This window comes from Fukomys damarensis, unplaced genomic scaffold (assembly GCF_012274545.1).
Source record: "Fukomys damarensis isolate Sample0158 unplaced genomic scaffold, DMR_v1.0_HiC HiC_scaffold_24, whole genome shotgun sequence".
Classification (NCBI taxonomy): Eukaryota; Metazoa; Chordata; class Mammalia; order Rodentia; family Bathyergidae; genus Fukomys; species Fukomys damarensis.
The window spans coordinates 26191785-26217901 of NW_022900936.1; the positions used below are offsets into that span (position 1 = coordinate 26191785).

Consider the following 26117-nt stretch of genomic DNA (forward strand, 5'->3'; position numbering starts at 1 on the left):
CTACCCACCATCTATTCATTCTTCTATCCCTTTAATATTTTAGATTATGATACCCTGATCTATGGGTAAAGAAGCTTTAACTGTATTATATATTTTTAGTTAGACTTTTTATCATAAATATCTTTAAGTATTCTATTTTCTAAAACTGCCTTTCTGTGAAAGGTTGTACAACAATTAATTAAAGTTCGCATATGCTTGTTTTGATTGCTTTACATTTAGTGGTAATATTGAGGTAATTCTGTTATAGCTACAGTAACAAAATAGTGAAAGATCTTGCCTGTAGGTGAGGTGCTTTTGATTGGTGATCTTTATCTTGTCAAAGAAAAAAAGATTATAGAACATATCCTAGCTTTTGAGTGACCATGTGTGTTCGGTGGTGTGTGTGTGTGTGTGTGTGTGTGTGTGTGTGTGTGTGTGTCCAAGAAGTTCAGCCAACAGTTCAGCAGTAGTCGTTGAGTCACAGGACATTACCTAGGGATTAATGCTGTGCTGGGAAGAGTTGATGGCCTGAGACCAAGGCTGTCGCTGCCAATATAAATTGAAGGGAGAAATGCATTGGGGGGAGGGATGGTTACAAGTTGTGGCTCAGATTTTATGGGTGTAGTAGCTTCATTTGGAAGACTCAGAGTATTTCTAAGCAATTAGTGCCCTACATATCAACCCATAATATTTCTTTCTCATTTTAAATGCCACTTTTTAGCTGTTAATTACATAATTACTTAAGAGTGGTTTACTGTGCCTAAGGGTAAGGAGTCTGTGAAATTTAGTAACATAAAGATGGGAAAGTAGATCACTGCTATCATGCCCGACCCCTGTTTTTCGTTGGTCACTAATGATGAAATTGTAAACATAACCACAATGAAATGAAAAAAATACACAGGGAAATAAACTGTGGGAGTGATGTTAACTAATTCCTAAAGAATCTGTTACAAACTACACCACTGACTCCAAAAAAGACTATTTCCATCAATTTCAAAATGATATTTATACATGATATACATTACATTAATAGCATTGCACCCCGAAAGAATATTGAAGCCAGATGATAAAACTAATTTCATAGGCTCTATTTTGCTGAGGTTTTGTGTTCACTGTTTTAATCCTGGGAGATATTTATGTAGCTCGCCAACATGACTATGCTTATATCTGTGAGGTGAAAACTAATCAGAATAAGTTGAATGCCAAAAGCATAGTATTTTTAGATTATCTAGTCTTGTTTCTTTTCCTGAGAAGAATTTTATCTAACCCTATAACTGTGCTATTGAGAGAGACCACAGAAAAACAAACGTAGGGTAAATTGATTGCTCATGACTTTACAACTAAAAAATTCTCAGAGCTTAGTTGTCAAGGGAAATTAAACTGTAATTTATGTTAACTGTACTTTCAGCAATATAAAAAAGAAGAATGTTCATAATATTCATTTTCGCAAGTTAAAGTCAATTTTAAAATCTTCAAATTTATTTTCTTTTTTGTTTTGTGGAAAAAAATTGAGAGTAAAACTTAGAATCTATAAATTTATTTTATCCAAGACTGAATTATAATTGAAGACAGATTCAAGAACAAGCTTATTTTACTTTATACCAAAAAGTACAAACAATTAAGTGAAAACAAAACATATATGAGGATTTTACAGATTTTTTTTTCTTTTTTTTTTTTTTTTTTTTTTTTGGTACCACGGATTGAACTCGGGTCCTTGTGCTTGCAAGGCAGGCCACCGAATTGCTGAGCTAAATACCTGGCCCTCAAATTTAGAGATTTTTTCAAACAGTTGAAATATAACTATCATAGGTTATTCCACAAAATATGTTTGGAAAAAATGGTACATTTTAGAAAAAGTCAGAGAATATGCAATAAAGCCAGGAAACATGAATAATTTTAAAAAACAAGTATTAACTCCACCCACACTGCTGTAGAATTACTTTAAAAATCACTCTTCTTTATCTTAGTTTAGTGATACTCATTATCTAAAGAAAAGTCAAAGGCAAAAAATTGTTCTTAGGGCTTCTGTTCTAACATTCAACTGTTTTAGGTTTAAAACTTTCATTTTCCTGAATTCCTGTCAATATTATTTGGCCAGCTTCTTCAAGGTAAGTATATAAATATTTTGGTTTAACTTTTTAAGATCTCAATCCTTTTTCTTTGTTAGACTGATACTTAATACCCCCCGTTTCTATATGACAAAATTATAAGTATATTTGCTATTCTGGTTAATATGTAGAGATCACATTTTTTTTATTGCTGAGGATCAAACCTATGGCCTTGTATATGTATCCCCAGATCAATACATTTAATTATAAAGAAACCAAACAAGACAAATGCTTCCCACGAGCCAGCATTTCAGCCCTGGCTAGACTGGACTGTTTGAAGAATTCCAGAGGGAAGTCCAATTTCACACCTGATTATCACTTATAATGTGAGAATAAACTCTGAGCAAAGGCTATTTCTGTACTGGAGCCTCTTAGACTTCCAAGGAAGACTTTCTGAATTGAATAATGAGAATATGCAGCTTCTGTGTTTTGTACAAATGAATCTTAGGATCCTTCGATTCTTTGAGGAAGTTCCTATGAAGGTTGTAGGTTGCCGTCTCAAAAATTAATATGGTCAGAAACATCTCATTAGAATCACCTAGAAGCTGAATGTAAGTGGAGATTGTATTTTTAACCTCATCTCCCTTTTTCTTTTTTTTTGATCTGGGCAGTTTGACTCTCAGTGTTCACGCTGGATGGCACATTCTTACGTACACCGATATTTGCACATCTATTTTGGATCCACTAGGTGGTTCACGCGTGCCCTGAAAAACTGTTGCTGCAAACAATCCAAATGCTTAGTGGCATGAAACAACATTTTATTAGGCTCATAAAATATATCCAGATTGTGGGGGCCCAGTCATGGCCCACTGGAGTTCGACATTTGGAAAATAACTTCTTCCTGTATAATTAAGGCATCAACATTTGTTACTTTTCAAGGAAACTGTTTGTTGAGCTTGTTTTGATTCTTTGACCCTGACATAACAGGAAACCCGTTAGCTGAAGATCTGATGTTATCTGTAAGAGTCAGGAAATCCGGTCTTTGCATAAAGATAAAAATGATTGCTTGGTGTTTTCTGTTGTTGTGTGCCCTTAAAAGCTTCCTGTTGATGCAAGCATATAAAAAGAGGTGTTTCTGTAAAATAAATCAGACTTCTCTTTGTCTCCACTCAGGCTGGAGTGTTCTTTCCTTTCTCAATCCTCACTCCCTGACTCAGGCATGTTCGTGTTGTTGCGGCTGGATGGCCACACCAGATGTCCAGATGTCAAGAATTTAGTCAGAGCAGTGCATCATGATGTAACGTCTGAGGCTTCATTTGGGAAGGTTTGAATGATTAGGAAAAACTTAAGGGGTTGGTGGCTGGAATTAGGCTTCCTCACATGTCTGGCACCTGGTCTGGGTAGACTGAGCTCTCATCCTGAACTCTCTCTCAAGAACCTATGTAGTGTCTTTCCACATAATGATGTCAGCTTCTCTCAGACTACAGATTGAGTTTCAAGAGAGAGTAAGATGCAAGTACTTCACGTATCACAGGAGGATATTTTTGGAAATGAGCATCCTGAGAGATCATGGCAGAAGTGCAAGGCTTCTTCTGACCTGGCCTTGGAAATCACAAATTCTACTGGATAAGTGAGTCTCTAAGATTAGCCTGCATTCAACGAGAGGGGAGGTAGGCTCCACTTCTTAATGGAGTGGCATGGTCAGGATGTAGAAGAGCATGTGTTATGAGCAATGTCATTGTGGCCATCTTTGAAAAATAGAATCTATTTGCTAATTCAGCTAGTGTCACTACTTAGAACCAAATTAGTATTGTTATTCCAAAAGTTATCTTTGTAGAGTAATAGATCACAAATAATATTAGACACAGACTGAAAAACTTTCATAAAGTCCAAGTATTGTGGTATCTCATCTTTAGTCTGAAATCCTCACAGATCCCCTATTTTCTACAACAGGGGCTATAGCCTGATATCTCTATAACATTTTACTCTAAAGAAAAGCATAACTGTAACCATATAATATTTTAAAAATCAGAAATATTTACATCAAAGCTTGTATATTTATAGTCTTTTAAAAAGGATGTGGGAAACTGACAAGCATGGGCCCAAAATCTCAGGATGGTTAAATTTAGAAAGCAGAGAGCCTTGGCTGGGGACCTGGCCTTCTAGCACACTCTCTAGTATACCTGTTATTTCCTTGACCAAATTACTTTGTTTTGTTACTTGTTTGACTACTGTAGATATTTATATTTGCCTCACTTATTTCATGGAATATATCCAAGTTCTTGCACCAGCTAATGAAGGCTCATTAAAATTGAGCTACATTTACCAATCCAGCCCGTGACTGTTAATCCATCTATGTCAACTTGGTCATACTGTGTACCACACCTCTAGGAGCCTTCTAAAAGTTGAGCCTGGTTAGAGACTGAGAGTCAAAAATGAGTGATGACGGCGGATCCTGAGAAGCATCTAGATTGTTTTTTTGCTCACTGCATCAGAGATTATTGTTGATTCCAGGGTCAGCACAGAATTAGTTTCTTCAGGCAAAGCTGCAGAGGCCAACACCACAGGGGCTGGGAGCAGGGACACTTCTGTCACTGAGGGTGGGGGACTCTCCCTTGTGAAATAAACTCATCTGAGTTTAGGAGTCCAGTATCCCCAGACTCATCAGGTTTCTCCCAAACATCTCCATTCCAATTTATAGGCTTCTATTCTTTTCTAGTTTAATGCCTCACTTTAACTTCAGATATCCTTCCAGACAGATTTAAACTTGCATTGCAATTTACCCAATCATGCTATGAAGGCCTATGTCTGGGTTTCAGCAACTTCAGCCCTACAGATATAGGAGACAGAGGGGGTGAGGGGAGGGCAGGGACAAGGGGAAAAAATGAGAACCAAGATCTGTCATGTAAAGGTACAAGATCTCAATAATGAATGTAACTGTACTATATACCTAAAGTGCACCAATAAACTCAATAAAAAAACAGATATAGGAGACAAGACTGTCCTTCAGGCCACATATAGGAGTCTAGGTTTATGCAAGTCTGGAGCATGGAAATTGAATCTTTGAGCTAATTCTGTTATTTTATTATTTTATACAATCAGCCAACATTGTAATCTTCCAAAACGTTTAAAAAGTTTTATCCATAGAGTCAATAAATTCCTACCATCTCAGAAAAAATAGATTAGTGCTATCAAATGTATCTGTGTTGCTTATTTCTTTGAGCAGTTTACACGATGGTCTATGACTTCTTTCTACATTATCAGGATGACTTTTAGATCTTATCAAATCAGGGAGCTAACACCAAGAACCATTATAGCAATTGGAGAAATTCTCCTTACAATTCTTTTCCTGTAGAACCACTCTGGATACGAACATGTGTATCATTTAGCATTTTATAGAAGTACAAAATATATATGAGAATATATTAGGTAAGCTTACAGGATCAGAGAACAGAGAGTCCACAATAGCTGCTAGAGAGCCAGAGGATCCAGTAGCTGCTCAGAGCAAGAGGGATCAAGGATGAAGGGTCAGTGCAAGACCAAAGGCCTGGGCACTCCTTGCAGAGTTGCCTGTATGAATCTGTTCCTAAAGGCTTGAAGAGGCTCAAGTCTGATACGCACAGGGAGTGGTGATAGCAAAAGATGCAGTTTTGCAAACACAGATAAATTTCTCCCTTCTTTCCCTTTCATTCCATCCAAGCTACAAGTCTATTAGATGATGCCACTCCATATCAGTGGGAGTCTTTCCCTCTGTTTTCTGACATATATGGCAGTCATTTCTGGACAAACTTCACAGACATACCAGAAGTGTGCTTCACTAATCAGGTAGATGTTTGTTAATTCGGTCAAGTTGACACATCCCAAATAATGGTCACATGACTCTATCTCCTCCCATGTTGTGTTTCCAAAATTGCCCTCTGGCAAAACTCATCTCCACCTCTACTCTTCAACATGGTTCATGCATTGTGCCCTACACGATAGTGTTCACAGCATTGCTGCTGCATTTGTACTTTTTTCTTTTCTTCCACCTTTGATTACCATATCCATTCTTCAAGCTTCCATTCTGGCCCTGCATTTCTCACAAGGACTTTGGTTGTAATAATCACATTGCACAGGACTATTTTTGAGTCACTCATTTTACTACCTTGCTATGTGACTGTGCTGTACATAGTCATATCTTATTTTTTCAGCTAGCTTCCAGATCATATATCAGAAGCCAACTTTCTTTCTGTACCTAGAAATTATCTAAAAGGAAGCTCTAGAAAGAATTCTTCAAAATTCACATTAATGAGATAAAAAGTGAGAAGTGATAGGCAAAAAGAAAGAGTGGGAAGAAAAATTTCTTTTTAAGTACAGAAATTAAGAATACAACTTTCAAAAACTCACCTTCTTGCATCCTGACCCTGTAATGGAAGATCTTATTTCAAATAATCAGATCACCAAACAGGTCATTTTAAAATGTAGGTACTTATTGGTCTCCTGTAGTATGGTTTCTTTTAAGTTAGTAGTGCAAATAACTCTGACACTGAGCAGTGAATTTAAAATATCTTTTGACCACAGCTCTGAAGGGGATTTGGGGAAAATTGTGCATTTGTTTTGTGCTATATGGGGAAGATAGGTCTTGCCTGTCCTTTCCTCATCACAGAACATGAAAAAAAGAAATAGTGAAAAATTGAAGCAGTGGTTGCAAGTAAAAGGAAAAAAAAAAGCAAAAGTTGGGAGTTTGATGTCCCATGATTTCTGTAGGTCTCTGTATCCTCATCTATAAAATAAAAGGATTAGATTAAGTGACCCCTAATGTCTTCTCCTCCTTTAACACTCAGTATGTAAATAAATAAAGCCCTTTTCCACAGGCTGAAAGGGAATTGGTTACTTTTGAAAAGGCTTCTTTTAGCTGTAAGCAAATGGATACCCCTGCAAAAAAGCTTTTACTAAAGCATGCATAGAATAATTTTGACATAAATAATTCATATAGACAAGACCCAAGCTAATGAAACTCAAAATGCCAGGGGTGGGAAATTTAGTTGAACAGAAACAGGTGATGTGATAGCTGCATGGAATCAAAGAACTCTGAGTTACAAGTGGCTTTTGTTGCTGGAATGTGGTCTTTTTATTACCAAGAGAGAAACCAAGTCACAGTGAGGTTACCTGGTTTCCTTAACAGCACAGTTGCATAGTGGCATTTTGGATTATTTTAATAAGTTGCTATGTTTTCTTGTAAAAGTAATATATGTTTAAGAAAAGAAATTTTATGATCAAGCCAATATAATGCCTTAACAGACTAAGTAAAAATATGATGAGTATTAAATTGCCCTTAAACTTCCTAAAACATGTAATTATTTTGTCTTTTTGTGTGCAGGGCCTAATGCATGCTAGGAAAATATGTTACGAATGAGCTACACCCCCAGTTTTGAGTCTAGAAATTACTGATAATTTGGATGTAACCTTTATATCTTTTCATAGATCCAAATGAAGATGATTTTCTTATGAATTCTAACATACATGTGCTTCAAGAAAAAAAAATTCAAGGACCTTCTTACAGGTAAATAATGTGATTACAGAACACCATCTTCTTAGCTTCATAATATGCTAGATGTAATGTGCAAGATTTAGACAGCCTTGTAGCTGTTTTGTATTTAGTTATTGTTGGTTTTTTGTAATTGATATGCTTATGTGAATTGAAATATAAATAAAAAATTAATAACTAAAGATGATAAACGTTTTTGATAATGCAAAATATCACGCTCTACAGCATTTTGATAAATAACTATGGGCCCATTAATAATAATATATTATTAATTTTATTATGATATCATTATATGTTATATTATTTATATTATATCATCAATCATATTATATTATATTAATATGCTATAATATTATATATTACATACCATATTATTTATATATTGATATCAATATATTAATGATATTAATATATAAATTAATATTTGCTGATGAGTTCTGTGATAATGACCTCAAACTATCTGGCAGTGTGGCCATGTGCCTTTTTCTTCACATTTAAAATAAAAAATTATACTGTGATTCCTGACCTATCACTTTGAAGGTTGGATTAATTAATTGAAGGTTGGATTAATTGACCTAAGAATTCAAGCAATTAAGAACGTCTAAATATTGGGCTTTAATAATAGTAATAATAATAATAATAATAATAATACTGATAATAATACATAGTCAAATTATTGCTATTTATTCTGTAACTAAAAGAGTATATGATTCCATAGTCAACTTAGGCATTGGACAAATTTTGGGACAGACATGTGGTCATCTTTAATCATTTTGTTAGTTTTATTTTCAAAATTTAGAAATGCTGGGCATGGTAATGTACACCTGTAATCCCAGTACTTGGGAGGCTGAGGCATGAGGATCTTGATGAGTTTAAGGGAAGCCTGAACTACATAGCAAGACTCTGTTTCAAAAAAACAAACAAACAAAAAAATTAGAACTGACCTTCTTTGATATAGTAGATAGATCAATAGGCATGGAATACAGAGCATGTGAATTGTGAGGGGCTGATTTAGTGAGGAAAAGGACCTCAAATTCATGAATATAGCCTGATTGCTGTGCCTTTGGGGGGCTTTCCAATGAATTAGACAATGGGCTGCAACTTTTGATCAACCACAGGCTTTTGCTGATTGTTCTCATGCTGCTGGAATGATAGAATTACGCTCTTGAGGCCTGAGCACCCATCTTCCAGTGGATTCACTCTGACATTGACTGGTGTATGAGTTTTGATATCAGACAGAGGTTGGTTTGTATTTTGGCTCACTCTTAGTCATTATGTAACAGGGAGATTTAATAGGTTTTTTTTTTTGCCTCAGTTTTCATCACTCTGTAAAATTGGGCTGTAAAGGATCCTCTAGCTCAGGGTTGTCAAGAAAATGAGGGGAGATTCTTCCCTGTGGCACTTAGCTTCCTACTGGCATTTAGTTGATGCTTACACAAATTGTGTTGTTGTACTTGTCTTCTCTCTCCCCTTATCCTTTCACCCAGCAACTGCTGGATGACACTTGCAAAAGCACAGCAGGAAGATTATCTGTGAAATATGCAGTCTCATTTTCCTAAATTCAGATGAGATCTCAGATACAATATCTAAGTGAAACATTGTCTGATAGCCAGGAAAAAATAATTGCTGGTTTACAGGAAGGCCTCCCAGACATCTTTTGTGCCAAAAGAAATCATTCTTTAGGTTTTTAGTAGAAAAACAGTACTATCTATTAGAAGAAAATAATATGGAAAGTCCTTAGAAGAAAATGGTGAAAAATAAACCTTCCCCTTAATACCAATACTTCTGTGGGATTTAATTGGCTTAGAAGTAGTACTTCTGGGATGGTAATCATTCATTTGTGCCAAGTCATTTTTTCTCTAAACATGAATTGAAGGAGTTCATACCTGGTGACAGACAGGAGCCACTGCATCCTGAAATCCTGGCTTGGGAGGAGGGACTCATCAGTCTGTATAATTCTGTTCTCTTTCATAATAGGTGTCAATTGAAATAACTTAAATTACTTATCTGTGTGACAGAATCATGCAAAATACTTACTAACTCCATGCAGTGGAGGAAAGTAGGCTTTGTTTACTCTTTGCAAGATGAGCAGGGGAGGAACTATCCTTGCATGAAGAAACAAATCTGTCATGAAAAGCAGGAATAAGTGTGGATTTTAGAACAGACTGTAACCTCCCTCAGTGAGTGGGTGACTGTCTGCAAGTGTAGCCTGAGCACTGTCTGTGGCATAACCACTTGGAATATTTATTAAAAGTTCAGACATCTAAGACAAGTGGATATTAGGTCAATGGTAGAGCACTTGCCCAGCATGCACAGGCCCTGGTTCGATCCCAGCACTTCAAGAAAAGAAAGAAGAAAAAGAAGCAGACTTCTGGGCTACATTTCTGACCAATTTCAGTGACATAATGGATGCCAAGGAATGGAGATATACATACACAAGATTATATACATATATATCCATATATACGTGTACATATATATATATATCTTGTGTATAATTTATATATATATAAATTTTTAAAAATATTACTTTTCATTGTGGCATTTTCATACATGCATGGAACATATTTTGATAATATCCATCCTTCATTGATCTCTTTTACAACCCTCTTTCCCTTGCCTCTCATCCCCTTTCTCTTGTCTAGTAGTCTTCCTTGTACTTTCACATCATTATTTTTAAATCTGCATTTTAAGAAAACATGTAATACTTGTCTTTCTTGAGTCTGGCTTATTTTGTTCGTTTTCCATGATAATCTTCAGTTCCATTTGTTTTCCAGTAAATGACAGGTTCTTGTTATTTTGCTAGCTGAATGATACTCTATATCACACTTTCTTTACTCCTTCATCCCTGACAGGCACATAGGTTGATTCTATATCTTGGCTATCATGAAGAAATCAATATTTTTCATGTAGATCTTTAGATGATACTCAGTACCTGAACCAGGAAGCTTTTCGGGATGGAGACAGTTGGGGAGCACTTGTCCACGGCGTCCCACTCATTCTCACACAAAAAGTCCAAACTTGGCTCTGGAGTGGTCTCGGAGGTCAAAAGCCTTCAGGAAAAACAAAATAAGTTGATTTATGTTTCCTATGGGAATGATGTATATTCATTATAGAAACTTTTCAAAACTATTTAAACTTAGAAAGGATTATGATAATGAATAACATTTTATCAGAGTAAATATTTTCATATGCTCATTTTACTGAAACATAGGATGAATCTTACAGTGTATTGTAGGAGTTGTAATTATCTTTAGACGGTATCTTCAATGTATATTTTAGAAACTAAAAAGTGACTAAGGAAACTGAATTCTCAATTAGAAACTACGCAAGCAGACATGTTCCCTTCATGTTCCTCAAATGATAGCAATGGTCTCAGGCATAGAAAAAAGATACAGAGAACTAAGTGACAGGGGCAAGAGAGGATGTCCATGGAATGCTTTCTCTAGGACTGATTGGCTCCATGGATATTTTTGCATATTTGGCCTGGGATAAACCTACTGGAGGACTCGGCTTGAAGGGGAAGTGCTGAAAGGGAGGGTTTGAAGCAAAGCAGTCTGCTTAGTACTGTGACCATTGCACCCACCGTAAAGAACCACTTAGGGCAATTTGACTCCAGCATTTATTTTGTATCATTGTTCTTGTTTGTTCTTTTTTGGCAGCCTTCAGTTGGTGCCTCAAACCTTTTGTAGCATATTGAAAACAATATAAAATATGCAGTGATACAGACTTCGGGCTAATATATTTTCAAAAACGTTGAATGCCTCATTTCTCACGTAAATTTTTAGGCTGCATTCAGCCTTCACAGCGTCATTCATATTCATGATAGAAACGAAGGGTAGCATTTATTACCTTCCCTGTTGGTGATATTAAGCACTGCCAAGCAAACTTACCCCAGACTAAACCAATACATTTTCTCTCTGTGTACTTTTTAATGGGAAAAATACTGTTGTGGGGATCATTTAATTAAAAATAACTATGTACAATGCACATGTCGATATATATGCCTGTATACATATACATACATTCTTCCGTCTATGATAGTTATTACAGTTTTAGATTACACCACACTCAATTCATCCAGTTTCTTTCTTGTCTTTCACTATGGAAACTGCAAGATTATATATTTGAATTCTCAATTTCCTCTATATTTAGTGATAGCTATGGGATCTGGTTATGGCCAAATACCATAGATCTCAACAGAAATTCCTGGGGAGGGTTTCCTTTCCAGAAAAAAGCAACAGGAAGAAAAGGAAAAAAAAAAAAGTATAAAGCTTTGTCCTTTGCCCTCTTTCCTCCCTGAGCTGGATAAAAGCTGAGTCATAAGTGAGCCGCCATATTCCAACCTCCAGGTAGAAGGCACACGTGAAGAACACTGGGGCAGGCAGAAGCTGACCCACGGTGGTCTGCCTCTGTTTGGACTTTCATCTAATGGAAACAGAAGTCCTTAACTTAGTCAAGCCACTACTGTTGTCTTCTGTGTTCCTCAAAGCCGAACGTATTCTAACTGACCCATCTTATCCACGCAGCAGTCACTTTGCCAATGCTGAAATCTAGCTGCTCCATCCAAGCTATCAGACGGAACATTCTCTGGAGTGGGTGATGTCTAGACTCAGCTCTGACTGTGTGAACTGGACTAGCCTACTTCGGTGCTCATGGAGTATAATTGGCATCTGGAGTTGGTCATTTATTCCTTAAGATGAAAATTGGATTAATAAAAATTAAATATTGCACTGAATGTAGACTTAAAACAAAATCAAGAGAATCATGAACTGCAATCAGTCAATGTAAAGACATGAAAACCGGGCCAGGGATTTAGCTCAGTGGTTCCACTGCCTGCCTTGCAAGTAGAAGAATCTGAGTTCAATCACTGGTACCAAAAAAAAAAAAAACACCTTCATTTCAGAGTTTTAATTTACTGCTTTCTTGGAATCACATCTAAGTAAAAAGACAAATTAAAAATATTTTTATGAAAATAAAATATTAATGAAGACATCAATACAATTGTGAAAATTACCATCTTTATTTTGAATATTCATAAATGATTAAATTTTGAAAATTCATTTTTTTAGTGGTAGAAAATGAAATTAATACTGGACCAGCACTTAAAATAGGGCTAGGTACAATGAAAATGTCATTAAAGGAATACATGATTGAATGAATTAATTAATGGAATCAAATATATTCTCCTACAAGGCCTATAACACATTTATTTATTTATTCAACATATTCATTTACTAAGCACCCATGGCAGATGCAAAGGAGAATGAGACATTTCATCTCCTCGATACAAGTGCTGAGAAAGACAATCACTCTCCAGCAAACGTCCTTCTCTGCTCCACTAGAAAGTGAGCTCTTTGGGGTTCCATTGCAGTTTTACGTATCTGAGTGCCTTGGACTGCTCAAGAAATATATTAAAATTAAAACTCTGAAATGAATTTTTTTTTTTTATAACGGGGATCGAACTCAGGTTCTTGTACTTGCAAGGCAGGTGGTGGAACCACTGAGCTGAATTCCTGGCCCCATTTTCATTCTTTACATTGACTGATTGGAGTTCATCATCCTCTTGATTTTGTTACTGTCCACTGAGTTGCTAAATGTTAATCAATCATTATGACCTTGAAAATTATCTTTTTGGACTATGCTTTAGGTCATGAAGAGACTATTAACATTGTATAAAATATTACAGACAGATCAGAGAGTTTAGTAATTCACTATTTAATGCTTATTGTTTATTTCTGTTTTTACTAGGAACACAACTTTCTCTTTGGTGTCCAATCTTTAGATACCTTTTCTTTCAAGTGAGTAGAAAAAAATTCACAGCAAAGAAATTGGCTCCTTCTATTTTTCTTACAAGAACGGATTTGATTATTGAAATATATATTCTAAATATACTTTAGAATTATAGAACTTCTTTGCATTATAGAAGTAGTATATTACTGATATAATTAGTAATGGATTACTATACAATACATTCTAAAAAATTAGAAATAGTGTATATAAAATAAACAAGCCATTTATAGTAGTGTTTTATACATTTTATACAAATATACATTCTGATTTTGCACTTAATCATTTTGAATATAACAAAAAATTTCTAAAACTCTACTTGGAAACAGCCCATTTACCCATCATTTGGAAACTGGATAAAGAAGATGTGGTATTTCTATAAAATAGAATACTACTCAGCCATAAAGAATGAGAAATTAGATTCATTCATAGGAAAATGGATACATTTTGAGGATATACTCCTAAGTGAAATAAGCCACACATGTGTAAATACCAAATAGTTTATTTGGTGTGAAAAACTACAACATTACAAAAGATCCTAATGAGATAATTAACTGTGAAATAGGAAGAAAAAGGGCTAAAGGTGTAGGGAAAGTGGGAAGGGTAGGGGAAAGGGAATAAGGGAAAAAAATCTGAGAAAACAAAAAAATGGAAATAAAGTGTTTGTAAATGGGGAAGGTAGGAGGGGGTGAAGGGAGGGTAGGGACAAGGGGAAAAAATGAGAACCAAGACCCGTCATGTAAAGGTACAAGATCCCAATGATGAATGTAACTGTACTGTATACCTCAAATGTACCAATAAACTCAATAAAAAGAAAAAAATAAAATAAAAAATAAAACTATGGATTGGTACTTTTTTAGGAACTAAGCAAATAGTTAAAAGACTAGGAAGTTCAGAGAAAGTAATCAATGCAAAATACATGACTTTTGCTTCAGGTGTTTCATGACAATTTTCTTTAGAAATAAACCAAAATATTAATTTAAAAACTCAATTCCTCCTCCCATTGAAGAAATTATGTAAAACAGATTTTAGGTGATCAGGTAATTCTATTTTAATACTTGTTAAAGATGACACTACAGAGAGAAGATTTTTTCTAAATCTGAAATTAAGAACAAAAGAAAAAAGGAATTTTTTATGCTTCACTTAAGTTCTGTCATGTTGCTTTTTCAGCATCATTGGTATATTGTGAGGCAAAGAGAACATGATTCAGACCAGTGATATGAATTTAGTGGGTCTTCAGAAGACTCATTTTCTCCATATGTCTATAAATCTGAGAGTATCTATCTGCCTAGTGCCTGTTAGAAACCCATACTGGATTTACAGATAAACACCCTGAGTGTTGGTCTTCAAGTGGTTGTCACTAGTTTCACAACTCTAGGAAGAAAGAGTATTAATTAAAACGTCAGAAAACATGAGTCTCATTTCAACTCCATATTTAATAAATTATTGACCTTTGCTTAAGCCACTTAGAATTTCTTTACTTTTTAAATAGGCTAGTAGAGTAGTTGCCTGATAATTTTCATCCCAGATTTCAAAATATGACTGTAAGTTCGGGTGTGGTGACACATGCCTGTAATCCCAGCACTGAGGCTGAGGCAGGAGGATCACTGTGAGTTCGAGACCAGCCTGGGCTACATAGTAATTTCCAGGTCAGTCTCAACTACATAGTGAGACCCTGTCTCAAAAAAAAAAAAAAGACTGTAAGATAACATACTTCAATAATTCATTGATGCCATTTTCAGAAATATAACCCTAACAGTAAAGAAAAATGTCAGAAAATGAGATATATTTAATATAGCACTTGTAACAAAATGTGTACATTATTTAAAGAAGTGTGAGCAAAATGAAAAAAGCTATTTACACTATCAACAGAACTGTATAATGAAGGACATAGTACATACAGATTAAAATACACGTATAAAAATTACATTGATAGTCACAATTTTTTCTTTGGATGGAGATCTGCATTTTTAAAGGAGTACTCTAATTTATAAGAACAACAGTACAAATAAAACCATTTCTAGACTTAGCAATAGTTTTAATGAGAGTTTGTGAGGATGGAGACAAAGAAACAGACTCAAGAGACAATGTGAAGGTAAAATTCTGTATACTCAACTCTATAGAATACGCAGTTGAGTGGGTGAAAATGGCATTAACTAAGCTGAAGAAGACTGAGAACCACATTTGGGAAAAGTTTTAGAAATCTTGATTATACTTGTAAGTCATTCTAAGTGGACTGGGGGTTATGTGAGTCTGAAGCTATGACTAGAGACCTACAAAAATAATTTGGGTTGTGGACATATAAACGATTTGCTAACAGCTGTGTGTGTATGCACATCAGGACAGAATGACAATAACAGTAGATGAAGGCCCAGAGGCAGTCCTAAAGGAAATTTAAACATTTAATTTCAAGGAATGGAAGTTGCAAGCATACCAATTTAGAGAAGAAACAACTAAAATAGACAAAAAGGCAACTGAGGTAACATGTTGCCTCAGGGTCCCAGAAAAGAAAGCGTTTGCAAAAGGTGACTGTGGTCAGCATTGCTGAATATGGAGGAGCAGAGGGTTTGAGATTGGCTCCCTGAACCACAAAAACACTTGAAAGGGAAGGCAGATGCAGACACTGATTGACAACTGATAAGGTGGGCTGAAAGCATGGGACAGTACATGCCCGTGGAAACAAGTAGAAAAAGTGATGTATAGAAAAGGGATGGACAAAAAAATGGGTGTATAGCCAGAGAATATCTGAATGATACTGGGAAGAGTTTACTGAAAAAGAAGATATGAAATTTAAATATAGAGAGAAGATGTATAAAAATGTAAACCGTGTGTGCTCCCATTAAACATCACAGTGCATATAGCTATACAAAGTCCTCTTTGAGGGATGCCTGTCATCTCCTGGTCTCATACATAGTATTCTTTCCTTCTTTATCTTTTTGGACACACACTAGTAATTCTTTCAGAAATTCTAGCTGTAGAATCTTTACAGAGATAGGAATTCCTTCTGTCATTTGCCCTGCTGGCCCTTTTCTGTTTTCGAGGCTCAGGTGATATCCTTTTTGACCATTTGCTGAATTCAAATCACCTCCAGATCTTCAGGTCTGATTCCTTCTTTTTTTCAGCCTTCAGTTTTAGTATTTTCAGTGAAGCTCCTTCTAACCACCCAATCTAAATTCATGAACTATCCTCAGTATCCTCACCCAGTCAGCCTGTTAATTCCTACCGAGTACCTTTTATCTCATGTTTTGTGCTTGTTTACACATTTGTGCTCTATCACTTTCCTCTAGAATGTGGACTTCCTGAAAGCTGTGATCATATCTCACTCACTTAATGTGATAACCTTAGGGATAATGCTTAACTTATAATAATACTAAAAAAAGTTATTGATTGGTTGAATGCTAAGTTGAACTCATGAAGTTTTCTCAAAACATACCTAAAATTAAAAGGAATATGAGTACATATCTTAGTCACATTCAGTAAAAAAATAAATGTCATATTAGAAGATAAAGGTGAACAAGGTTATTTAAAATATTGTAGATTTTTAGTAAATAGTTTTTATGATTTTTTAATAATAATATCAACTCTAACATTTGTCCCTCAAGTATATATTACCTAAAGGAAAGGGTATGAGAAAGTACCTAGTCTTGTATAAAAACATTCTATGTATAATCCTTTTGGTATAAAATTATATGCATAAAGTCAGAAGCATATTTATATTCAGCAGGCATTTATTAAGCCATGAACTATTGTAAGCACATGGAATTAACTAAATGAAGGTAGAGTAAAGATACAAAAGTTAAGAATATTGCGATTTAAAATGGCTATCTTAGAGTGTAAACAAAATAATAAGAGGCTAGCTTGTGTTCAAGTCCCTGGGCAACGGAAACTCATGCATCAGGTTAGACACCTTCCAAATGTTTTTCTTCCTCCTGGAGGCAAGATGTTAATGTGAAGTTCAGTTTCCCTGGTATATGACACCTTTTTCCAAATCATGGGCAAATCTTTTCTCATAACGAAAGGAAAAAGAGAAGGCAATTTTCAATGCCAGCACTTCAGTAGAGTAATTAAACTTTGGCTGTAGCAGGAGGAGGTTGCCTTAAGAAGAGAAGCTCAGCAAAGGAAAAATGGTTGTGCAATGTCAGCTTATTATTTCTGGAAGGGGCTAAAGATTAGAAAATAGCTCTTCCTGAGTTGTGAGAAGTCTATAAAACTGAGTAACTCAGAAAGCACTGAAAAGAAATACTGAGAAACACACAAAAAAATGAATAAATAGCAATAGAAAATCTACAGAATAAAACATGAACTTTGGAAAGAGAGGGAAGATTTTACATGTCTATGAAATCATAACCATCCTTGAAAGATTAAAATGATTTCAGAATTTTCCAATTTATTTAATGCAAACAGGTGTGACTTGTTCTGACAAAGATGTGACATTTTCTACTTCAATGCTATTAAGCAGAACAGAACAATGAGTTTATACTGGTTATTCAAATTCATTCTTAAAGACCAAAATAAAATCTGATTATAAATATTGGAAATGTTTACATGTCAGAGAGCTTTATTTCCAAATATTTCTTTAGGCTTATAGTCTCTCTCAGAGGATTAGAAAACAGTTTTATAAATATATCTCATTTAAACATTAATGAAAAAGCAAATCGTTTGCCTTTTGAAAACTGCAGCATCTATTCAGGTGTCATTAATCACTTGTTCAATGAATAGAATGAGGTAAAAGCTGAGGTGGAAATACGAAGCTAGAGTTTTATGGCAGTATTCATATATATACAAATATTAGCTACGTATGTTGTGTGTACATATCTATATCTCTATGTATTTGTGTGCACATATATATATATCCTCTATATATGTATGTTTATATACATGTACATGTATGCATGCATGTTTTCTCACATCTAGACAACACAAGAGAATGCAAGTACTTAACCAAAGAAGTGGGAAATATTTCTGCTTCTTTCAAAGAAATCTTGTCACTAAAATAATATTAAATCTTTTTATCTACATTTTGCCATAATGAACAAGTAATGCTGATAAATACTAACATAATGTGGCATGCTGTGGCTACATTTTACTTCAATTAGTTCATATTTTTTAGAAAACAAGAGACAATTTAAAGGAAAGAACATCATTTGAAAATATTGCATACTTGAAACAAAGTTCTATTTTCATATTAATTTTGAAATGAAAATAAAGAAAATTTAAATTCTACTTTTTCTGATATAAATAATGGGACCTATTCTTTGCATAATATCAGTTCATTTTAACACTTACAGGGACCAACTTTAAACCTATTGCTTCATCTATATTATACTACAAAGAAATTGTTCCTTTTTATTATTCCACATTGGGCAGGAGTGAGTCATTTTTAGATGACTCTGGATTCAATTCACTTCACTACATTTTGAGTTACAACAATTGGTAAAAAATCATGCAGCCTTAGTAGAACTGATCAGCTGTAACATATTTTACAAAATTTGAATCAAAAAATGTGGCATGCTTTCAAGTTATTGCTTAAATAATTCAGGCTTTAAGGCCACATTATTAATTTCCCCACTTTTATGATCTTGACATATTTTATATTAAATCTTTTATGAAGAATAATTTGTCTTTATCTTGAGCTGTGTTTCTGCTAGGCCATTAAACCAGGTTGTGACCCAGTGGAATCAATGGGGACATTAAAGCGACTACAGAAACTGGTATGGACCAAGAAAGGCAGGATGCCTAGTCAAGATGAGGTGAAACCGGCATTAATAAATCTCAGTAAGTAAGAGCTTAATCAGCTGCTGAAAGTTCTGTGAGGGAGAACTGATGAAGCATACATTAATGAAGTTCATTTGGATAAGGCCTTAAAAATAATCATTAAACTTTGAGCTTTTTTAATTGCTAAGTTATTTTAAAACAGATATCCTAGTTCTATTTCTGAATTTCACCCTGTATCTATACTCCACCTCAGTTCTTCCTTCTAGGACCAGATTTAGGGATAGAGTATGAGACAGCTATGAATGAAACTCAGAGGAAAAATATGTATTAGAAATTTCCACTATCCCCATTTTGTGACCATAGAAAATATATTTTTGAATTTTAGCATGATTGCAATAAATTGGTGTATCTATGATAAGCCAATGTCATATGTCTTTGATTTCATTTATTTACAAAAATTCCTTATGAATCACAATGTGGTACTGCACCAGTTAAACATTTGAATTTAGAGGGACTCAATGATTTAGAGCAATTTACTTTGGATGCTACAGAATTTTGTTGACTGTAACTGCTTCATATATTAAAATCAGTTTTCCTTTTCTGAAATTTTACTCTCCACAGTTTCAGTTAGCTGTGGTCAACTATGGCTTCAAAATATTAATGGAAGACTCCAGAAATAAACAATTCAAAAGTTTTAAATTCTGAGCCATTGTGAGAAATCTAATGAAATCTGACATTGTCCTGCTTTGTCTGGCCAGGGACATGAATCATCCCCTTGTCTAGCATATCCACACTGTATAGTTCACCTGCCTGGAGCAGTTGAGGGGAGAGAGAAAGACAGAGAGAGAGAGAGAGACAGAGAGAGACAGAGAGAGACAGAGAGAGAGAGAGAGGGAGGGAGGGAGGGAGAGGCCTACAATAACACAACCTCTAATACAGTATAATGTTATAATTATTCAATTATTGCTTTTAAACTTTTACTGTGCCTTATTTATAAATTAAATTTGATCATAGCTATGCACATATACAACAACATAATATATATAGGATTTGGTACCATCTATTCTCAAGGCTCTTGGGTCATATCCTCAGTGGGTAAGAGAGGACTGTTTTACTAGAAAGGTTATCAAATGAATCATCGTTCTGTATAAATATAGATCTCATTAGTCGACTTTGTAGTACTTAAAATATCCCTGTTTTTCATTTTCTCAGTTTTTTGCTTTTCCAAGATATTTCACTAAAAGACAGACTTCTTAAATAAATCTCTTTAAGGACTGATATTCAAAAGGAAACTTTTAGAATGTCAGTTGTATTTCTACCTTTGTCCACTGAGATTTCATTCCATTAAGTAAGGCAAAGAATTTCATTCGCTTTATTATGACTCTCTATTACACACATGACCTCAAAAAACTACAAATGTTTAAGAATAGAAGTGCACTATTTTATGCTTACAAAATGTGGGTAATGCTTTTAAATTTGTGATTTTTCTCGATTGTCTTGAGGTATGTTTTTGGTATGTGGCTCCCATTCATTCTAATCCAATTAATATTAATCAATAAATATGTTTCAAAAGGTTTGGAGTAAATCCAGTTTTACAAAACAATTACATATCTTTTTTAATGATATCTTTTTTAAAGAAATAGTATTATAAATTTGTGGAATTACAGAATTTCTGGTCTCTCCTTTTTAAATATATTTCTATTGCACTAAGAGAAGTACAGTATTCATAATTTCTACATATGAAAATTTATTAGACAAATATAATTTTAACTTATGTTTCTTTGTCATTCAGAAGATGAAGATGACACATTGATTTCCTTTATGAAGTTAACTGAATCCCAAGAAATGAAAGCTTATAATGTTAATATAAGGAGGAAGGAGGAAATGGAGATTAGATTGGAACCTCTTTCTTCATCTGTGGGTAGATCCAGCACTTCCAAGTGGAAAGAACTTGGAAGATATGTTACCTCATTATGAGGGTGAAGGGCCAATGTGGAACAGCTGGAAACTGTCCAGAAAATCCTCCAAGGACATATATTGATTTCCAAATTGCCAAAGGTGGACCCTGGGGAAACCGCTTCTCCACTACTCACCAAGCAGATCTCAAAGCTTCTTACACAGATACGGATCTCTTACATTTGTGGGTAAGTTTGTAAACTACGGAAATGCGTCATCTTAATCTGGATGTACAGACAGGATACAAACAGATTACAAATGTGCTAATCAACAAGGTTTATCAGTTTCATGAAAATTACCACAGCTAAAGCTGTCTTTTCAAAAAGCAGAGCAGCTCTTATGGCTTTTGCCATTACTATTTTCCATGTGTTCCTTTGTGAACAAATATATTACTGCATTACATTTTCCAGAGCTTTCTTTTTAATTGAAGGGAGACACGGGATACCAATTCAGGTGAAGAAAATGTATATTGAAATATCCAAATTCTTGCCATCATAATGAAGTTGCATTAAAGCTTTCTAAGGCATGCATTGTGCCTCAATTTCCCTTCAGCAAGTCACTGTTTGTGTTTGCAGTGATAGAGTGGAAAGGTTATGTATATTTGGGAAGCCCGCCCTATTTGATTTTCCTGTAAGCATCAATCTCTCATTACACAGGGCCTACATTTTATGATGCATTAGCTATCTCTCAAGAAGCTTATTCTCATGTGGAATCCTTTTCACCTTTAAGATTTGTTTATTAAGTCTTGGTGACTCGAGTGAATATCACCTGTGATTAAAGTATTATATTACATATTACAAACATCTGGCAACATACTCAAAACTAGTGACTCTACTCAACACTAATCATTTTCAGAAATGCCTTTTCTATTTCTTTAGTCCCACTCTTCTGCAGTAGCTGGGTTTTACTGGTTTCTCTTCAGCAGATTCTTAAGAGTGGTAATATAATTAATTAGGACTAATTTCAGAATTCTATCTCTAATAACCTCAGAAGTAAGATCAAACAGCAAAGATACAAAATAACACTTAGCCAAAGATATTCAGACCTTCAAGAATAAAATCTATCCTCCCCCACTTGGCATTTCTAGATACCAATAGTCTGACTCCATTCTAATTTTTCAATCTTCTCTTCTTGCTGCTGTTTCCTTGTGGATTTCCTATGCTGAATTACCAAACTGAATTTGATATTCCTAAGAGCTTTCTTGAACTTTCATGTTTCTGTGTCTTTGTGTTTCTATTGTGGCCTCTATCTTGTGTATTTTTCTGTCTGTGTTTGGAGCCACTGACTGACTTGTCCCTTAGGATCATACCAGATATTTTGTCCTCCAGAAAGGCTTCTTGAATCACACTAGACAAGAGTAATCTTTCCCTCCTTTGTACTTCTAGATCAATTCAATGTGTTATTCTTTCAGTATACATTTACCAAATGCACACCAGCATCTACCATATGCCAAGTCACAATATTACACAATGGGGAAAGAAAGCTAATATATATTATATCATATACATATATATGTATATATGCACTGGCTCTGCCTTCATGAAGTTCACCATGCTCCACCCTGTACTGGAATTCACTAGACATTGGTTCACTTCCCATAAATAACTTATCTTTGTAATGTTCATAATCCCTAAAATATAATAAAAATATCTGAGTAGTATTCACTGTCTAAATGAAAGAAGTCTTAAAAACCAATAGACTTTGTTTCCATAGTTTTAGATACATCACTCCTACTAGTTTTTCTCTTCTTACTACAAAGGTTTATTCATTGTAATGAATCCACTCATATGTAAACTCAGCTAATGTATGCTTGTGGATCTGTATGAGTACATTTAGGTAAATGCACATTATTAAAGTTTTCTTTACATAATGTTGTCTATTTTAGCACATCACTCAGTGATTAAGTGAGTTTTTTCTTGTGAAGGTCAAACATATCAGCAGAATGCTCAGAATTTTAAATGGTAATATTCAGCATTTGTGACAAGAAGGCCTCAGTGGATTTGGAGAGAAGGTTCAAGATCATGTTAGAGTTAAATTGGTTCGGTAAACTTAATGAGACCATTTACACTCAGGGATTTGAGACACAAGAGTGAAAGAGGTTGGATGAGTGCAAATTATTATTTTTATATTCTACACATACATTCTCTAATAATAACAAGTAAAAGTATCCAGTTTCATTTTAGTGTAGCTAGTATTTTTTCTGTAGTAATTGCAGAGTTATAATTTGGGTTATTTAACTTTCATTCTATAGAAGGTATAGAAGGCAGATAAAGTTCAAGAAAAAGATGTGCTTCTGAAATGAGTGTTACTATTAATGACAGGTAGTGAAAGGTGACATTTTGCAATCTTAGAAGGACAAAAGTGTGACTTGATTTTTTAAAACGTGTGCCCAACTTATGCAGAACTGGAGGAACCAGGCCTGAAACCCCACAATTCATGTGAAATGACTCTAATACACAAGGACACTAGTTTCTCCTTGAAGTCAGGAATTTCAGGAATGGTAGATGACAGTCTTTAATTCCATTATCACAATCAAATTTTAAAGTGGTCTGAAACTGGTTTATCTTCCTTATTCACCTAGGTATTACCTGTCTAAGCCCAGTGTAGGCTCGCATTCTCTAGAGTGGTTCTAATGGATTAAATCCAGCTCTGACATTAGCAGCAGAGTCAGACTGAGCAACTCTACATTTCCTGAATTCCAACACTGCATGGTGATTTCATTTCCTACTCTTTCAAAAAAAGCACTCATTTGTAAAGTTTTCAATACCTGCTATGCAGAACTATTAGAATGATTCAATGAAATGATGTTAGGACTCGGTCAATAGTAAGTAATATTTATTCTAAAACCAAAGGATCCACTGGCCTTCCTTAAGATTGGAAAGAAGCAACGTAGTATTCCGTTAAAACACCAGAAACAAATTGAATCCAACAGGGAAGTGTATTGTTGGTGAAGAGTTCTTCACAGAGTCAACAGGAGAATGAGACACACAGATGTTTAACATGCAGTTTGTTTTTTTGTTAAACCTGAGGGATCTGAAGAGTGGGGAAAGATATGTGAGTGTGGAATTGATATAAACTGAGAGAGGTAAAAGATCAGATTTACGAAAGTGTGTACTCCACAAGAGAAACTTGAAAATCAAAAGAGATGAGGGTCTTCTCTAATATCTGAGATGAGTGGTTTTGAAAGGAATTTAAGATTCATCTTAAGAAAGATAATAGCAGTGGTAACCAAAAATAATATTTGAAGCCAAGTGTTTAGAATCAATTTACAAGAAGAGTGATTGGAGGGTACTTATAGTGCTCTACATGCTAAGAGCTTGAAACATCTTAACAAAAAGAAGAAAGAAGAAAGTGAGCTACAGGCTTGGTAGAGCATAAGGATAGGAAAGAAAGGACCTGAAACTTTTCTTCAATAAAAAAATTATAATAGCAAACATTTTTTAAATCTGGGAGAAATTCTCAGACATAAAAATAAGCAAATTATTTCTATAATATTAACAAATGGGAATGATCTAGACACAAAAAGGAGATGATTATTCATTCCTCTCCTTAAATTTCCAAATTACTTTGAAATCTGTTTAATAAAAGTGGTATGTTTAAAAAAGAGACAGTAACAAAAGCTCATACATGAAAAAGCAAAGGCAAAGACCTAAAATAACAAAATACATCTAAGTAGAATTCAAGTACAGTATAGTTAGAAAAATGATAATATAGACAGAATCATACGTCAAAAATCAAAGAAAAATGAGTCAAGTTTGTATATAACATCTCAAGGTGAAAAAATAAATAAAGTTCCCCTTATGGTAACAAGAAGCAGATGAAGAAATCCTGCTGGACTAGCATATGAACTAAACAAAATGGTGTCAAAAGAGAAAGTGTGAATAATGGCAAAAGTTTTGAAACTATTTCAAAGAGTGGAACAGGACGTAGCTCATGCTAACCATAGGGAAATAGTGTGCTTTCAGCTCAGGTGTGGAATAGTGGATGCTGATTACATTAGAAAATACTTTAGAATACACAGATTCACTCCTAAATTGAAGAACAGTTTAAAAACAGTGGTCTATGACAGAGAGGGGATAAAAATAACAAAAAATTGTTTGTATCTATCTTCTGCTTTGCCTCTCTATTCTACTTGTATGGTGATCTCCCCTGGTATCTATGACTCTCTTATGCCCCTTTTATCACCATGACACCTTGTTACCAGATTAATTTACTTGACTAATCTAACCAAGTAACTCTACCTGACTCATAATCCTGAAGCTTGCATCTGTGTCACTTTTCATTTTATAAAAAGTTAAGTGTCTTCCCAAAACCGTTAGGGTCAAATGCAAGCTTATTCACTTAATGTGTCTTCTAACCAGACCCCTGCATTTCTTTCACATGCTCTTCACTTCAGGCAAACTGAGTTCCATCTTTTTTACTAATACAATTATTTTATACCTATCTTTATGTCTTTGTACTGTTTCCTCATTTTAGCGTTTCATTCTTGTGTATTTGATGAATTATTCCCAACACCATTGGAGGCTGAGGTAGGACGATACAAAGTTCAAGTTCTGCCTGGGCAATTTAATGACTTAGTGAGACTCAAAATAAATTTATAAAATGGACAGGATATTTTTGTGTGAAGACTCAGGGTTCAATTTTCAGTATCAAGAAAACCAAATAAAGTAAAAAATAAATGAATTTGATGTTGGAAAAATAAAAGGGGGTATAGGGAAAGGGAAAAAAAGAATTGAAATGTATTATGTATGCATACCAATTTCTTATAGTGAATGTAGTAACAATGTACTGCAAACATGTACTAATAAAATTAAAAATTAAAAAGGTGATGAATAACTTTAAGTGTATGGTGTTAATACACTTTAAAGAAAAAACAATAGTTGAAAAGAAATTAGACTAGACACCAGTAAAAATATATTCTTTGTACATTTATGATGTTAGGCTGTCAAATAACCTCTGTGTTCTCATGGGTAGGCATAATTTTTCTGGCCCTGTAAATAATAAAATACACTAAGAAGACAACTCAGACATCCAACCAGAAGAAAGTAGACTATAAACTATGAAATTTGATTACTCATAGTTCTTATGTTTCAACTCCATGA

General features: G+C 34.5%; 1 protein-coding gene and 1 long non-coding RNA gene across 3 annotated transcripts in view; one reads left to right on the forward strand and one right to left on the reverse strand.

Annotated features, from left to right (window-relative positions):
- Positions 1-26117, reverse strand: part of LOC104877264 — a 314343-nt gene that overhangs the window by 101632 nt on the left and 186594 nt on the right. For both annotated transcript variants that reach the window (XR_784552.2, XR_004518792.1), the window contains 2 exons: positions 10490-10607; positions 9592-9678 (listed from right to left, as the gene is read on the reverse strand). This is a non-coding gene — a long non-coding RNA (uncharacterized LOC104877264). The remainder of the gene's footprint in view (positions 1-9591; positions 9679-10489; positions 10608-26117) is intronic.
- Positions 13324-26117, forward strand: part of Samsn1 (SAM domain, SH3 domain and nuclear localization signals 1) — a 90178-nt gene continuing 77384 nt past the window's right edge. The window contains 5 exon segments of the mRNA XM_010645667.2: positions 13324-13355; positions 18993-19119; positions 20852-20997; positions 20999-21066; positions 21068-21203. Coding sequence (XP_010643969.1) covers positions 19026-19119; positions 20852-20997; positions 20999-21066; positions 21068-21203 — 444 coding nt within the window. The 5' untranslated portion in view covers positions 13324-13355; positions 18993-19025.